Source organism: Procambarus clarkii, chromosome 88 (genome assembly GCF_040958095.1).
Source record: "Procambarus clarkii isolate CNS0578487 chromosome 88, FALCON_Pclarkii_2.0, whole genome shotgun sequence".
Classification (NCBI taxonomy): Eukaryota; Metazoa; Arthropoda; class Malacostraca; order Decapoda; family Cambaridae; genus Procambarus; species Procambarus clarkii.
Window position 1 is genome coordinate 21,764,133 of NC_091237.1, and position 18,406 is coordinate 21,782,538.

At 34.7% G+C, this 18,406-nt stretch overlaps 1 protein-coding gene across 12 annotated transcripts in view; it reads left to right on the forward strand.

The window, feature by feature from the left end:
* The window catches only part of LOC123745760 (protein tramtrack, beta isoform), a 149,460-nt gene that overhangs the window by 111,186 nt on the left and 19,868 nt on the right, over nt 1–18,406 (forward strand). For 4 of the 12 annotated variants that reach the window (XM_069317695.1, XM_045726611.2, XM_045726614.2 and 1 more), the window contains exon 6: nt 12,728–13,240. The exons of 5 other annotated variants lie outside the window; for them this stretch is intronic. In XM_069317695.1, the coding sequence (XP_069173796.1) occupies nt 12,728–13,225 (498 nt within the window). In that variant the 3' untranslated portion in view covers nt 13,226–13,240. Of the gene's footprint in view, nt 1–2,604; nt 2,959–5,324; nt 5,772–12,727; nt 13,241–16,748; nt 18,253–18,406 lie in introns of those variants that run through there. 3 more of the 12 variants (XM_045726617.2, XM_045726618.2, XM_069317697.1) reach the window with 3 other exon arrangements.

An 18,406-nucleotide genomic window follows, 5' to 3' on the forward strand; every position in this document is an offset into this window, starting at 1 on the left:
ATGGTGCTGTAAGGTATTACACCTTGCACTGCTGTGAAGAAAGTGACAATGTTTATATAATATGTAGTTACCTTACTATGGAATATGATTAAGGCATGGTAACAAGCTGAAGAACAACATGAACAGCTGGTGTGGACGGCTGTATTCCACACTCGCTCAATGAACCACCTAAAACTTAGACTGTATCACTGACAGCTGCTGCTAAGGTTCAATTTCAACTCTAATTGTAAAGATTTAAAATGAAATAAATAAAATTGGCAAATAAAGATACAGTATGTGAAAAAAAGGCAAATGTTGCTGTTTTTCAAGTACAAAAGAGAAAACCACCACTATCATAACTGCTACTACTACAGTCACTACCACTGCAATGACAACCACCACAACTGCTACCACCACTGCTGAACCTCATTCTAAATAGTTATAGATAGGTAAGCATTTTCACAACCATTAGCACTACCATAACTTCTACCATAATTACCCCCACCAGTACCACTACTGACAATATTAACACCATTATTGCAGCCATCATCATCCCTACTTCCTTTACTACCAAATCCACCCAGTGTCTATTGCAGCACACTGTAATCATTGCATTCCCTATACCGATTGCTCAAGTTATTTTGTAACCTGAGATATGATGACCTAGATTACACTCTACTAATTACTCTGCCCTTAGCTCATTACACCATTCTCTATTCCTTATTCCCTAATTCCCTTCACTATTTTCTATGTAGTGATTATATTGCCTCTTTATCTTCTATCTTCTAGCTTTGGCATAATTAGCACCATTAACCTCTCCTCATAGCTTTTGTCTTTCGATTCCAGAAGCCATTTTGTTGCATGTCTTTGCTTCTTTTCCAGTTTGTTGATGTGCTTCTTGTGATATGAACACCATACAACAGCTGCATATTCCAACTTTGTTCTCACATAGGTCATGAATAATTTCTATAATATTTTGTCTTCCATGTATTTAAAAGGAATTCTGAAACTGGAAAGCATAGCCAAGGCTCCTCAAACAAATGTGCTTTAGAAGGTCCTCAGGTGACAGTTTTCTGTTTAGAACCACCCCTAGGTCTTTTTTTATAACAATTCTTTAAAGCTTTTTTCACATAATTTGTCAGCATCATCAGCAAACATGTTCATATAATTCTGTATCTCTTCTGGTACGTTGTTTATGTAGACAATGAACATTACCAGTGCAAGAACTGAATTCTTTGGTACTCCACCAGTGACATTTCTCCACTATGTTACATCGCCTCTGATTACTGCCCTCATTTTTCTGCTAGTTAGAAAATTTGTCATCAATGTTAGAAGCCCCTTGTCACTCCTCCAGTATGGTTAAGTTTCGAGAACAACCTCTTATGTGGGACTCTGTGGAAATACGTTTTTAAGTTCAGATAAATGCAGTCGACTCAATCATCTCTTGAAAAATCTCTGTGGTTATATCATAGAAACTAAGCAGATTTGTTAAACAGGATCTTCCTGATCGAAAACCATACTGTCTGTCTGGTATTAAGTCATTTCTCTCCAAGTGTTCTTCCCATTTGGTCTTGATTATTTTTTCCAATGTTTTAAGAACTATGCTTGTCAACAATCCAAATCTAAGAGGGTCTTCTCTGCTACCATTTTTGTATATTGGAACTATGATAGCATTTTTCCATGTTTACCAAGATTCCTGTATTTAAAGATGCTTGTAAAATTAATTGAAATAAAATGCTCAGCTCAAATGCACATTATCTCAGGATCCAAGGTGGAACGTCATCTGGGTGAATTGCTTTGTTCGTACATAGTTACTTGAGCATTTTTTCTACTTCTTAAGACACCTTTATGTCTGTGTTATTCTCTAAAATTTGTATTGTGTTTGGTCCTTTGAAAACTATATCTGTGTGTAAGAAATGTCCCTACACTGTATTTATATTGGTCATGTAGCCTCCTGACTGCAAATTTAAGAACCAATTTACCACATCATTAGAGGGGTGGGGAAAAAAGGAGATATACACACACAAAGTTTATACACACAGGCCCTAATACCAGAAAATACTCCCAGTCCTCTTGGTTGCAAGGGAATCCCATTGAAATAAAGCCAATTACAGGTATATATTTTGATATTGTAAGAATATTTAAAGATATTGATGGGATTTACATAGTGTTGTATAATTAACCTTATTAAGGTCTAGATATAGAAAAACAAAGTCTAGCATCCCGAATCCCCACCTATCTTTCATTCCTTTAAAAGTAGGATATACTTTGTAATTTGATGTCTCATTACTGCCCCCATGTACACCTTGTCTACCCTGACATTCCTAACATCACATATATATACCCTGAGCCCCTTGTAACATTTTTCCTGAACTCATTATACCCTTGATTCCTATGTAGTCTATTGTTATTATATTCCTTATACTCATTATAATCCCTGTATTCTTTTACATATTTTGTAATTATTGCTATTTGTATTCAATACACCACTCAGTATCCTGAGATATAACAGTTTGGGAATATGCAGTCAAAATGACATGTAGTTTATTAAGAGGAGACAGTGCATTTGAACCATATTGCATATACTGTATGTGCATTTTTGAGTAAGACCGACATACCCTACAGGTAGTGGTGAACCGAGATCATAGGATCTTCCCTGGAGGAGCCAGAGCACCTAGGAAGAGCTTCACCACTATGAAGATGCATCAGTGCCCCTACTGTTCATACAGCTCTGATGTTAAAACCAATTTACAGAAACATGTCACTATCCATACAGGAGAGAAACCATTTGTTTGCCCATACTGCACCTACAAATCTAACTCCAATGATCACCTTAAGCGACATATGTTCACTCACACTGGAGAGAAACCTTATGCTTGCAACCAGTGCCCCTACCGTTCAACACACAAAAGTCATGTCAATAATCACATGTTTACACATCATAATTGTAATTTCTTACTTTAACTCCAAACAAGGCAAATTTGTATATACTGTATATATGTATGTCGTACCTAGTAGCCAGAACGCACTTCTTGGCCTACTATGCAAGGCCGATTTGTCTAATAGGCCAAGGGATTTTTTTATTTTTAATAAATTATTTCAAATTAGTGTATATAAATTATTATTATTATATTATATTAAGAACATAAATTATTGACTTAGTTGTGTTAGTTTAGGTTAGGTTAAATTAAGATAGGTTAGGTTAGGTAGGGTTGGTTAGGTTCGGTCATATATCTACGTTAGTTTTAACTCAAAATGAAAAGAACTTAACTCATACATAATGAAATGGATAGCTATATCATCTCATAAGAAAAAAAATGGAAAAATATATATATTAAGAAAACTTGGCTTACTAGGCAAATTGGGCCTTGCATAGTAGGCCGAGAAGTGTGTTCTGGCTACTAGGTGAGATATATATACTGTATATATATATATATATATATATTATACACATGAAATTGACGATCACGAAACACTGATTATTGGTATGCGAAAAATCCAGGGAAATGGGAAAGAGAAATGAACATTTTGGCCGATCAAAGCCGTTTTCAACACCGGTCTGAGAGAAACAGGGAGGGTGGAGGCCAAAAACTGCGACCTGACCCCCCATCCCCCAGGAAAAGATTTACCCAGAAACAGGCATAGATTAGCTTAGAACAGTCCGAAGGAACAAACGGTCAGAAAACTTCTTTAATCTTTTTTTGTTTAATCTTTCATACTTATTTTCTGACCGCTTTCTAAGCTAATTTATACCTAATCTAAGCTGATAGTTACATGTAGCACATGTGAGTTATTCTTAGGGTTTAGGAACTCATGGGAAAGATAAACTGGCAAATAAATATGATTTAATACAGTATAACCTATGGAAATACAGTATAACATTACTGTAGAATCATTCTCATGATGCAAGATTAATGTTCATTTTCTGTTGCTGTTTCTGTAACAATAAATTATCTTTAATTATCTGAAGCTTTATTTCTGACATTAATGGCTTTCAATAGCAGTTTTCTAAAATGGCCAATGACAAATAATTTTGTCAGTCTTGTCCTTATGACATATTACACTGCTAATTACTGGGGTATTCGAATTACGGTACAGGTAATAAAGTAGAATTAGTAATTTATTAGTAATACAGTATATTAGTATAGACACAATTTATAATATTCAACAACATAAGACCACAAATTTAAGTGTTAAGATTTGGTGTGAACCTATTAATCAGGTATAACTGTATCCCATTTGAGTACAAACACATTTATATTAGATTTATGTTTTTGATTAAACCATATTCCGAGTGGGTATTATGCCATCTCTGTGTAGTGATGATGTTGATACAAATGTGGACGAGTTATTAACGAATGTTGAAATAGTGCTCGTATTGCTACTTATAATAATAGTCAAATGATGCTTATATAAATGTAAAATAAATGCACATTGATAATATTAAGAGCCACAGTTTTAACTGAAACATATGGATGTTGAATTGCACAATACAGTACTACTGTAACCATAAGCTTCATTTTGTTATCCACGATGAAAAATTTAATGCGTTCAGTATTATATATCTTATCTCAAATTTAAGTAACCAAAGTTATGTTTGAAAAAGATTTTTAAATACAAAAAATAGAAAGGAATGTAAGGGTTATAATTTTTTATATATCTAATCTAGTTTGTTAAAATACATAAATATCAAACAAACTTCTCCATGGTTGTGTCATATTTTGCTTATTAATTTTTTGTTCATTTAGGGTTTCTGTTGTGTTCTGTAGTCTTTGTGAATTTACTACAACCTTAATACTCTTGTAATGCCTCTTTTGTTTCCTCTTTATTTCTTTGTCACTTATGGCTTCACTCGTCTCTATGCTTAAAAGATAATTGCTTGATAAATTTTCACATTAGTTATTCTTTGCCTAACCTAATTATATTGATTTTCACTTTCTTTGATGCACAGGTTTTGCAGAAGGACTGCTGTGGATTAATTAACTCCAGCATATAATGTCGATTAACACCAAATTGAGAGTAGACTTTATTTGGAGATGGTATTTAAATTGTAAGGGCTTATCAAATCTAATATTTTATTACGATATTCAAAATATTTTTGAGCTGAGGATTGCAAGCTTTGCCTCAGTTTTGGTGTTATTGTATTTCTCTATTAAACAAATTTTTTACATAAACCATTTGGTAAATATGTATTACATTCTCTGATTTTGTTATTTGGTATCATGCAGTGTTATAATGTATATCTGTAGCCTGACTCATTAAATGCATGCCACTTGTGAGGTGATCAATACTTTACTCTGTCATCATTGTGTGTAAACAGTGAATAAGCTGGGCGTCCCCCACAGGTGGGGCTGGACTGTGGTGGTATCAAGATTGACGAGAGAGGATTGCCTGGACCCGTGAAAGACCCCTTCAAAATCATCAGGATGCACCACTGTTTCTTCTGTCCCTATACAACTTCTTATAAAACTAGTCTAACAAATCACATGCGAACTCACACTGGCGAAAAACCATTTCGGTGTCCATATTGCACTCTATGTTTTTCTCAGAAAGGAAGTTTACAAATACATATTCGCACTCATACAGGAGAGAAACCGTTTGCCTGCCCACACTGCACATACAGTGCCACTACAAGAGATAATCTTAAGACTCATATTCGAATTCACGTTGGGGAGAAGCCTTTTGCCTGTGCCCACTGCCAGTATCGTTCCACACAGAAAAGTGCCTTGAAATTTCACGTATTAACTCATCACTTTTAAAAAATAAATGAGAGGCAAACTGTTCAATCTTACCATGGTGATTATTAGCACATGTGCTTATTTATGCAAACACTGTCTAAAATACATTTGACTTATCATTTAAGCAAATGTTAGAAAATAATTGTGTTAATTGTTGAGGCAGAAAAAGATTTCCACTTTGCATCTCTAGTATAATTATTGCAACATTGAGCACTTTTTTAAATTAAAAATTATTCTAATTTTTAATTGAAAGGTCAAAAGTTAATGTGTTAATTAAAAAAAAAGTTTTGTGTTAATGTTCTGTATAATTTATTTATTATAGAATATTATTTTCTTGCATTAAAGTGTTTTATATGCAGATATACTCTATACTAAATCAATTTAAGTAAAAATCAAGTTTCATTTTTATTAAAAAATTATATGAAATATTTTGTTACAAAATAAGATGAATTTATTTATTTAATATTAGCAAGAAAATATAAACAATTACATTTACAGTACTGTTGCCATATTGAATGTGTATTAAACATTCATATTTTTCCAAAGGTATTGAGTAAGATAAATGTTATTTTAAATCTGCTGAACTTATTAGAATCTTAGTAATATCTATTTGATGTATCTGGTTATTTTTTCAAGGGAAACTTTGTGAAATCCATTTTTTCTAATACAGGGGATACTGTATGTGAAAAGTAGATGGCCAGTGGTATTATTTTTGATAAAATAAAGTACAGTATCACCATTATAATAGCTTTTAGGGTATGTGGTACTAATATCAACACGGAAACTTTGGTTGTGATAATTAATATACTTGTTGCTGAAATGTATTTATTTATTTTTGGCACTGAAAGTGAGATTGAAGATATTGTAAGGAGATTATACATAAGCAGGCGATGAGTCACAATAACGTGGCTAAAGTATGTTGACCAGACCACACACTAGAAGACCACACACACAAACGAATTTTGAATGGTCCAGGACGGACCGAAACGTTGTTGTCCCTTCGCCTTCTAGTGTGTGGTCTGGTCAACAGATTATACATAAGTTTGTGACATTGAGGGAGCTGGTCAATCCCAGCTGATATAATCTCAGTAATAATTCAGTACCAGATATACAATGTAGATAACTGCCATATACTGTAAATAGATCTCACTATTGTTTACATAAATTAACTCCTTGAAAAGATATATAACATCACATAAAATAATAAAGAAAATATGACGCAGCATTTGTAGTGTTTAAGATATGCTGAATGAAGTATTACTAACAATCTTCCATAACATACACCGCATTAAAACTTGAAAATATAGTGTCAGCAGTTTAAGAAATGTGTAAATAAACTGTAAAAAGCCCAATGACATGTAAAGGGCCAGGCACAGGGAGTAGAATAACTCCCAAATCCTTCTCCAGGTAGGATCCAGGTATGCAGTATAATGAACCTGAGTTAAGACATATTAATTATTAGAAAAGACTGAGTTAGTAAGAAAATGATTAGATTGTGTAGTTACATAAGTGTAGTTACAGGATGAGAGCTCATGGTGTCCCGTCTTCCCAGTATTGCTTGTCATATAACGCTTTGAACGACTGACAGTTTTGGCATTCAAACCTCAGTCCAGTTTTTGGCATCCATACCTCAATCCGAATCATATGAAGAACCAAATTACTTGAATTTCCACATACATTGTACATATATATTTGATGTATATTTATTGTATAATGATAATAAGAATATGAAGAATTTTTATTTACAAAATATACATAAGAACAAGGTACAACGGTTGCATAGTTGTTACATAAAAAGCATATTTAATAAAGCAATTATTATGGAAAGAGTTTTGGGCATTGTTAAGGCAGTATTTAATTTTTGTTAGGTTATTCTTCATAGAAATAAAATAGAATTACAATAACATATTTCAGCGTCCCTTAGTCAAGTTAACTGCTGTCTTGATCATTGAAGGGCTTAAATTCCGTACATTAACCTTTCAACTGTGCATCACATCCAGGGATGTTATCACCATTAATACTCCAACTGCACATCACATCCAGGGATGTGTTAAAGTGCCACATAAGATTTAAAACTCCTGCAGGTACATCCTGTACATCCACTTCCTCATGCCTACAGTAAACAGACACCACCGTGGACAAAAATTGTGGGTACCTCTCGTAGGTGTGAGGGCCTCAGTACAGAGACAGCAACCATGAGTGGTGCATGCAGCTCATAATACCATTATGCACCTCATGCCCCCACCATTACTAATGATGAGATGGATAACTGCAATTATTGGTATTAATTGATTATAGTGATATAGACGACCCTGACAATGATAAAGGCTATGTACCATGTTCAGATATTAGTGACCCTGATGCAGTTGATGATGTTTACAGCACGAGGCACACAGCAGTTTGGTACATTTGTGCGTCACACAATGGGACCTCGTGTTCCTTTAGAAAATGAACTTGTGAAAAATGATTCATATTCAGGATTTAGGGACCTGGATTCTTAATTAAAATAATAGCAGCAGTATTTTGATTAGTGTTAGCAATGTGCGTAGTATATTGGGTGGCATTTTGGTTTGTCAGGTGCTGTCAGCAACTGACAAGGTGTGAGCTATGATGTACTTGGATAAATGGTTATGAGATTATTGCACCCACCAGATTGCTTAGTGGTTCGTATCGGTGCATAAACATATAGTTAGTCATATATATATCATGTGAATACGGTGTGAGAATAGCAAAAAACAGTGTTTTTATTGTCCAAAGAATATAATATTGTGCGCTCATTAGTAACACGAGTGTTTCAATCAATGTTCCACAAGTTTTATTATGGAATTTTTTCAAATTACACACTACAGTATTGCATAATATTATTGCAAAAATCAGTGACTGAAATAAATCAGTATAAATAAATTCATGGCAACTCTTGCTGCTTGCCTGGCTCGGGTGACCTCCTCGGGGTATCTACTTGATGAACTCTCGGGAATCATGACATCATCTCTCCACAATGGAGAAAGTAAACTACATACATTTTTGTAAATTTTCCCATGATCAGGGAATTTCCCATTGTAACAATATTAAAACAAAAAATAATGTTTTAGAATTTATTCTTTTCTTGCACACCAGGGGATTGTAATGTAAATTGAGTATGCAGTGCATGGGTTAACCTAATCTATCCCTAAATTTACTGTATTTTGGCTATTAGGCAAAACAGTCCTTTGCTTACATTGTGTAGTAGTGTGCTTCTAGCTAATGGTTTCATCTTGCCCTTGTCTGGACCACAGCAGTATCATACTACATAGTCAGTATTCTTAAGACTAGGCTTACTGGCTTCCTTTTGTGCATTGCTTTGTCGCTTTCACTTTGAATATAACGCTACACACTCGTTTGATTCACTATGTACTGATTGTACTTGACACTTCTATCATGCCTACTCTCAACTTTCTTATCTCCACTTCCTCTCACGTCATTAACACACATTTCCTCTTCACTGTTAGTAGGAGCCTCCACCAACACAAATAGTTATTACATGTTATTGTAATTTATAATATTAGATAATATGATTGATATACACGATAGATCTACAATAATTCCTGTATAATAATTAGTGTAAAGTGTCAAGGCATACATACAAGCACTGATGCATGTGGAGAGCACCAGCTTAACTGGCTTTTGAGTGCAACTTAGTGAACCTGTAAAACCAACTCTTTAGTAAGGAACTTTTTTGTTACTATTTTTTTAAGCATTTATATAACTTTCTGTCACTTCATAAGAAAAATATATTTATTATTTTTTATTATGCATATGTGGGATGTTGTACTCTTTAAACAAAATTATAACCATGGGGTAAAGGGTTTAAAAACCACATTAGTCTCTGATTTGTTCATTTACAAATATAAGAGAATACAAATGAAATAGGGAGTTTTGCATGTTATGTATCAAATAATGTACTTTTGCCAATATGCTGTACAGTACATATAAAGTATGTTCATGCAATCTCATGTTATCCATTAAATAGTTTTAGGTGATAGCACACACAGAAGGGAGAAAGGGTGAGAGAGGGAAGGTCGGTAGTGTCGGTAGCAGGGAGTCATTCCACTACTGACCACCAACTTACTAACCAGTGGTTCAAAATATTAACATGGGATTTAATTTATGACCACCAAGGTAGTACCCTCACCTGCTGCCATTAAATTATACTAAATATTGAGTTCTGTTTTGGGGTAGGGGTCAGAGGGTTCAGGGTGATTTTGATCCTACACTTGCCCTGGGTTATTTTGCTAGCTTTTGACACACAATGTGCGTAATAAATTTTTTATTATGGAGTAATTTCATTATATACTGCATGCTTAAATTCTGTATATATATTTCATCATTTTATACAGGATTACTGTTAAGACACCAGATATTAAAACTAAAAATTTTAATATATTCTGTAGATTACTGTATATACAAGCACCGGTAAATATACTGGTGTGTTACTAGAGCGATATAAGCTCTGCTCTGATTGTTGTATTATCAGCTTATCCTTCTAGTGAGTAAAGTATTATTAACTGTGAGCAGTACTGTTTAAATGCCATGAATACAACAAGCATCATTTAAATTTTTTCTTTTACCACCTAAAGTGGTTATATTACTGTGCTTCCTAGTCTCATTTTGTGAGTAGTAGTGCAAAAGGATTATTGTACAGAGGTCACACAAGGTCTTTGACATATCCTCATGGGTGAAAATTACAAGTGTTGTGTGACATCTGAGATCTGAGGACTAAGGGGGATAACTACAGGAATTTCAAAGATCCTATTTTTTATGTATCGAAAACATATATAATTTCACAAAGACAAACAGGCAATTTTCTTGCCCACGCATGTCCTTTTGTTGTACAGAGAATGGAGAATTAATGATACATCCCCAAATCCATGTAAGTGTGAAACCATAATTGTTCCTATATTGTCCACATCTCTGACTCCACATGTCAGAAATTATTATTGTTCCTATATACTGTAGTCCACATTTGCAATGCCATGTAGGTAACCTTTTTTTATTCCTATACAATACTGTATTGTCCTTACCTAATAACTACAATTCTAGTTTTAACGAAGAGTATTTTAACAAATACTGTGGAGTAACATTTTCGTGACCATATGCACTTTTCTATGATCATGAGGATAAAAGTGTTTGAAGAGACACAGTATAGGAGCTTATACTAGGTAGTGACCACAACAATGCCAACATTGCTCCCATTCCTATACAAGTTACATTTTAAAGAAAATATACAAACTCATACCTAAAGATGGATTAAGTAAATAAGTAGTGTAAATAAAATATGACTCCTTGCAACTCTGAATCCCTTGGTTCACAATAATATTTCCAGTTTAAGGGAGAAGGGGGTTACATTCTAATCTGGTGGGTCATAATATAGTATTGTACATCATCAAGCTTCAGCTTTCATATTACTGTATTGTCTTTAAAATCAGTTTCAAGTCAAAATGCCCCTTTTCAGACTAATATTTTAACTTAAAATGACCATTGCTGCCCAACATATCCTTCCCTAGTCTAACATGTCAAGAAACCTCATAAAAGCAGGGTAAGTGGGAATGAACAACTTGTAAATGGGTCAGCTTGCCTTGATAACTGCAACCTGATCTTATCTTAATACCTGTATAAGCAAACAAAATATTTCCAGTATCCCTTACTGGATCTCTTTGATCTCAGACACACTTATAGATTGTCGTAATAATATTACAATAAATATATTTAACAGATGTCTGTGTGAGCTTTATTTATCCTAGTGTTAATAATAAAACCTTTGTTTTGAAACATACAGGCATTGAAATACAAATATTGCCTTTGTTTACAGTTGCCATACACAGTAATTTATTGCTTCTGAATGTAAATCATTTTTGAATGTTAATGACAATTAATACAAACATTCCCTTTTTTTGTTAGGAAACAAACATTTGTAATGTTTATAACAATGATTTCAACTAAGATATCACACTGAGGTATTAAGTGGTATAAAAATATACCACTTGTAACCAACAAAATAAATGATTGCATCCACATAAAGTGCTTGGAAGACAGGACACCACGAGAGTAGCTCTCATCCTTTAACTACACTTAGGCAATTACATATATATTTGTGTTGATAATATGTACACCATAATAAATATATATATTATATTATGTCTGTTCCCAGACATATAATATGTCTGGGAACCCGGTGATTCCCAGACACCTGCCTCAACAGACTCGGCCACAATGATGCAAATGTTGACCAACCCAGAACTCTACTGAGTTCTCTGAGACGTTTTGCAGGACCCAAACCAGGGCCCAACCAGAATTTTACAGTCAACTCGACCACACTCGGGCCTATAGTAATGGCGTTCACACACACTGGCATTCACAGTAATGCATAAAGCAGTGATGTGGTGGAGGCTGACTCCATACACAGTTTCAAATGTGGATTTGAAAGAGCTTAGTAGGCTCAAGAATCTGTACACCAGTTGTTTGACAGTTGAGAGGCGGGTCCAAAGAGCCAAGGCTCAACCCCTCGCAAGCACAACTATGTGAGTACTCTTACGCCCTCTTTCTGATTGCAATGACCAAGTGAATACTCTGCTAAGTGCCTCATAATCCTTTCATATAGATAACTATATACATTTCTGTTACTCTATCAGCATTTTGAATTCCTTTAGATTGAATAGTACATTGAAATGTCATATTGACTTAGCACCTTTCCACAATAATTAATTACTTTGTCTTTTGATAGTGTTCTGTTAGCGTTTAAGTGCATAAGAATTGTGTAAATTTCATAAGTTAAACTATTTATATAACACATTGTGATGATTATTTTTTTTGGCAAACACTTCAAAGTAATACCCTAAGTAACTAGAGTTATATTTCCTGTCCATGTTTTTTATGGATACATTAATTACAGTAATTTAATTCAGTTTTATTGAACAGTATCATCACCTGTGTATAATATAAAAAACCATGAATAAGACAGGCATCCCCTACAGGTGGTGTGTGACATTGATGATCTGAGGACTTCAGACGAAGACGCAAGAATTGAGAAGGATTTTTCAAGTACCAGCAGGATACGCAGATGCCCTGTCTGCCCATACACTACGACACATCTTTCACACATGGAAACTCACGTTCGCTCTCATACTGGCGAGAAGCCATATTCATGCCCACACTGCCCTTTTCGATGTTCACGAAATGGAAATTTAAAAACACACCTTAGAACGCATACAGGAGAAAAACCATTTATGTGTCCTCACTGTCCTCACCAGTCATCTACAAGTACCGATTTAAAAAAGCACATTCGAACACATACCGGAGAGAAGCCATACTCTTGTCCACACTGTCCATTTCGGTGTACACAGAGTGGCAATCTGCGGAATCATCTTAGTACTCATATAGCTCAAGATACTTTAAAATGTCCACATTGCCCACATGAAGCAACAGATAACAATGAGCTTATAGTACATATCCATTCTCACTTTGTAAATTAATGTATGACTTATGTAAATGTTTTAATGTAAGTCATCTTGAAAAGTCCTCAAAGAGTAACATTATTTGTTTAATGTCACACATATTTATCACTAATCAAAAGTGTTTATCACTGCCAAAAGTCAGTTAACTTTTGGCAGTGGTGTCAGTGGTTTACTGCAGAGCCATTTAAAAATTTCCTGGTTGTTTCTTCTGATTGGAAGTCTTCTTCGTATCATAAGTCAATGTCATCGTAGTAATCATTCATTAATTTTCCTTATCATAACAATAAACTTCCTTGTTCTTATTTGTTCATATATTTTATGACTAATAGAAATTCCAGGACAGAATCTTGGGGGCACTAGTACTTTGGGGCCCTGACAGCTGAGTGGACAGTGCTATCGGATTCGTAGTCCTGAGGTTCCGTGTTCGATCCCCGGTGAAGGTGGAACCAAATGGGCAGAGTTTCTTTCCCCCTGATGCCCCTGTTCACCTAGCAGTAAATAGGTATCTGGGAGTTAGACAGCTGCTACTGGCTGCTTCCTGGGGTGTGAAATTAAAAGGAAGCCTGGTCGAGGACCTGGGCGCGGGGACGCTAAGCCCTGAAATCATCTCATGATATCCTCAAAATATATATGTACTCTATTTGTGAATACTGTATGTTTTTCTCTCCATCTTCATCACATTTGTGTGTGTGTGTGTAATTACCTAAGTGTAGTTACAGGATGAGAGCTACTCTCATGGTGTCCCGTCTTCCCAGCACTCTTTGTCATATAATGCTTTGAAATTACAGACGGTTTTGGCCTCCACGACCTTCTTACCTAACTTGTTCCAACCGTCTACGACTCTGTTTACAAAAGTGAATTTCCTTATATTTCTCTGGCAGCTTTGTTTCGTTAGTTTAAATCTATGACCTCTTGTTCTTTGAAGTTCCAGGTCTCAGGAATTCTTCCCTATCAATTTTATCAATTCCTGTTACTATATTGTACATAGTAATCATATAATTTCTTTTTTTTCTAGCTTCTAGTTTTTGCATATTTAATGCCTTTAACCTCTCCTCGTAGCTCTTATCCTTCAGTTCTGGGAGCCACTTAGTGGCATGTCTTTGCACCTTTTCCAGTTTGTTGATATGCTTCTTAAGATATGGGCACTAAACAACTGCTGCATATTCCAGCTTTGGTCTAACAAAAGTCATGAACAATTTCTTTAGTATTTCTCCATCCATGTATTTAGAAGCAAATCTGAAGTTAGATCCAGTGCAGCCATATAGATGTAATATATCCATACACTATTTAAATCATTTGTGTAAAAACTGGTGATAACTATAACTAACATATGGTAATAACCGCATTACCCATGGGATTACCATATGAGGATAGCAACACTTAAACTCTCTTGTTCAGGAAAGACGTATACGACGTCCGTAATTAACTCTGCGGATGTTCAGGAGGGACGTCTATGATGTCTGATTTTAATATAATTGTTAAAATTACATTTTTTATCCGATCACCCGGTTTTTGGACTTCATATATATATTTCCCTGTAGAGAACAAATTGATACCAAAATGAATGGCCAAACAAGAATGTCCTATAAATGTGTTTATACACATTTGCATGCAGGTGTAGTGAGTGTGAAAATGCGTGCTCGCTCATAACTAGCACTTGGCTGACTTTCACCTTTGCTGCGGGGGAGGGGGGGGGGGGGGAAGGAGCACTTGGATTTTGGACTTTATATGCATATACCCCTATAGAGAATTCTATTGTGGACAAATTGATACCATATTGAATGACATAGGACAAGAATTGAGGTGAGAATCCCACAAAGAGTAGACCCATTTTGGTGGTGTTCCCGGGTAACCCTCGGTCGATATGTGAGTTTGGTGTGGGTAGCACACAGGGCTTTTGGACTTCATATGTATTTATCCCTGTAGGGAATTCTATTGTGAAGAAAAAGATACCAAAATTAACGGCTTATTTTACTAGAGTTGAAATCTCCAATTATGACAATACTGTATTATAATTGGAGAAGTCTTTGTAATTTCTTCCTAAACACATTTCTATAGTGCACATTCCAAATTCAATATCCTATGAAAGATGTCTAATATGGTACTGTATTAGAATTTTGTGTGTGTCACTCATTTCTGCCTCCTTATTACTGCAGTCTTGTACATGGGTATTATTACCCCCCCTTTTCTTACCATGAATAATTATGTGTATTTAATTCATTTTTACTATTTTTCATTCTCTAAGCACACTTCATATATATATTCAATGAATGTATGGGTTCAAATAATGAATAAAGATATTACATTCATAAAAGTTATTTCATCATGTACACAATAATAAGGGAACAAGTTCATTGTAAAACAAGTTAATGTTATTTATGGTGTTCAGATAATCAAAGGCAATGTGAAGTCATATTAATTATATATTAGCTGGAGTGTAAGACCTTCGTTCTTCCAACAATTATGTGATGGAATTATATTACTGTATGAAACTATAGAGTTGCATTTCCTAATATTTAGTAAATGTAGTTAAACAGTATGAAGGTCTACAATTTACAATTCAACTGAAAGTAAAGGGCCATTATGAAATAAAATGTATAATAAAGAACTTTTATAAATAACTTTATTTGACCTATAATTGCAAACAATAAACAAAATATCTGATATATAATATATTAGCAGATGGAATTTCACTCTGAGTGCTCAGAAAATGTGCTCATAAAATTAGCAACACACTATAAATTATCTTCCAGACATCCTTACAAACAGGAAACCTTACAAATATTTTGAAAAGGCAAATTTTGTCACCTACAGTGGAACCTCAAGTGACAAACGATTCCAGTTACGAGCATTTCGAGTAACGAGCAAGCCACTTGCAGAAAATTTGTCTCGATTAATGAGCAAACCACATGATGCTTCCTAACGTCCCTCCTGGTTCTCGGACGCCTCCGACGACAGTGTTGTTGTTGTTTTGCAAGACAAGCATTTCACATGACGAGCTCGGTACCAGAACGGATTAAATTAGTTAATCGAGTCGCTACTGTATTTACAAAACTGGCGAGAGAAAATGACCCATTAAAGTTTAAACTATAGACCAGTACCATTGACAAGTTTGGTAGCCAAATCACCGGAAAAGTAATTAAATGTTTGGAATATATTTAAACAAATAGCATAATGAAGATCAGGTAGTTTGGTTTTGAACTGGCAGTTCATATGTATCACATTTACTATACTCAGTTTTAGGGCAGGGCCACAGATATCTTATAGGAAGGAAATAGGCAGACTGCATCTATCTACACCTAAAATGAATATTCATCTTCAAGACAATACAATATCCTTGTTTCACATAAATATCATTGGTGGATGGTTTACAAACTACATTATAAATGTAATGTAGAATTAAATTATAAATGACATTAATTAAAAGGTGATGGCTGTTGTTTGTATGGACACAGTGCTTTATGCAAATGACCCTGTTACAAGATTTATTTTAAATTTCATATCCTATTTTCAACCTCAATAAGACAGGCATTTTCTGCAGGTGAGGCTGGACGCTGATGCTCACTTGACTGGCGGGGAGAGTGTTACAGACGGAGGGAACAAGCATCTCATCACTGGCAGGATACACCGATGTATCTACTGTACCTACACCACCAACCAATCCTCTCATTTAACAAATCATATGCGAACACACACTGGAGAAAAACCATTTTCCTGTCCTCACTGCCCATTTCGTTGTTCCCAAAATGGGAATCTAAAGATCCACCTTCGTATACATACTGGGGAAAAGCCATATAATTGTCCACATTGCCCATATCAAGCTACAATTAGCAGCCATTTAAAAAGACACATGAAAATTCACATAGTAGAAAAAGCATTTTCATGTCCTCATTGTCTTTATCAGACTGCCAATGGTAGTGACCTAAAAAAACATATTCTTATACATTCTAGCTAGTTCTCACCATATATATATGGATATATATGGATATGGGGCCCAGACACTTAGAGATATTGCTTCATTAACTAGGTCATCTACTCATAGACATTTTATAATTATGTTTAATCTCTAAATGTAGTAGTTTTGATGCTCAGTACACTTTTTAGGTTAAAAGACTGTGTGTATGTTTATGAATGTGTGCATGTTTAAGCATACATATGTGTGGTCCTTAGGCACTGGGACTGAAGAGGCTGGCTCCTCCACTTTTTGACATAAGTTCAATTATGTCTATACTCATCACTTGTACAGTATTAATGTCTGAGCTGTGTCCATTGTATATTAAAATTAGTAAGCAGCTTGAAAGATGTGAGGGGAAACTTTATCAAAACATTACTGATAATAGACTGATTACTGAGTAATAGACTGATTACTATGTATATAGCTCTCACAGCCTCTGCCACATTTTACCAATTGTTCTTACATAAAAAATGTCTTCAAAATTTAGCATCCCACAAGAATTTACAGCAATTTTATTAACAGGTAAACATTTATAGCAATTATCAGTAAATTTATACAACAGTGTTTAGAATCCTAGAAAGCAACAAAAACACATGTTATTGTTATCATGATAATAATTTCCTGTTTATTCATTTAATATACACCAAAATATCATCCAGTCAGAATTACAGTGAGTTTTAGAAAACAGTAGCATACAATATTATAAATATATATAAATATATATATCTCAATCAGTTTAAAAAGTTTTAATAGTTTTAGAGAAACACCTGACACTTGAGTCGAACAACATATGTTTCTGTGAGAATATTGCTCCCTAACTGGATATTTTGCATGGCCAAATCTTTCTTAATAAAACAGTTTGTGTCATTGTGTACCATTATATTGGGACAACATAATGATACTCAAGAATATCTAATGACAGTATCCATCATTAGCTTTGGAATGTCAGTCAGTAATCTCATGCTTATAAAACTGTCAAAGCTTGAGCTGTGTAACCTAGGCATATATGCCAAAAACTGTACTTCTCAGTATATATACACTCTGAAAGTTTACTTAATAAAGTTAACAGTTAACAGGCCTCAAATCTTAATCTATCTGTCATTAGTCCTCAAACAGAAAAGAATACTACAGCTTGAGGAAAAGACATACCCTTAGTGCAGGCGATGAGTCACAATAACGTGGCTGAAGTATGTTGACCAGACCACACACTAGAAGGTGAAGGGATGACGACATTCGGTCCATCC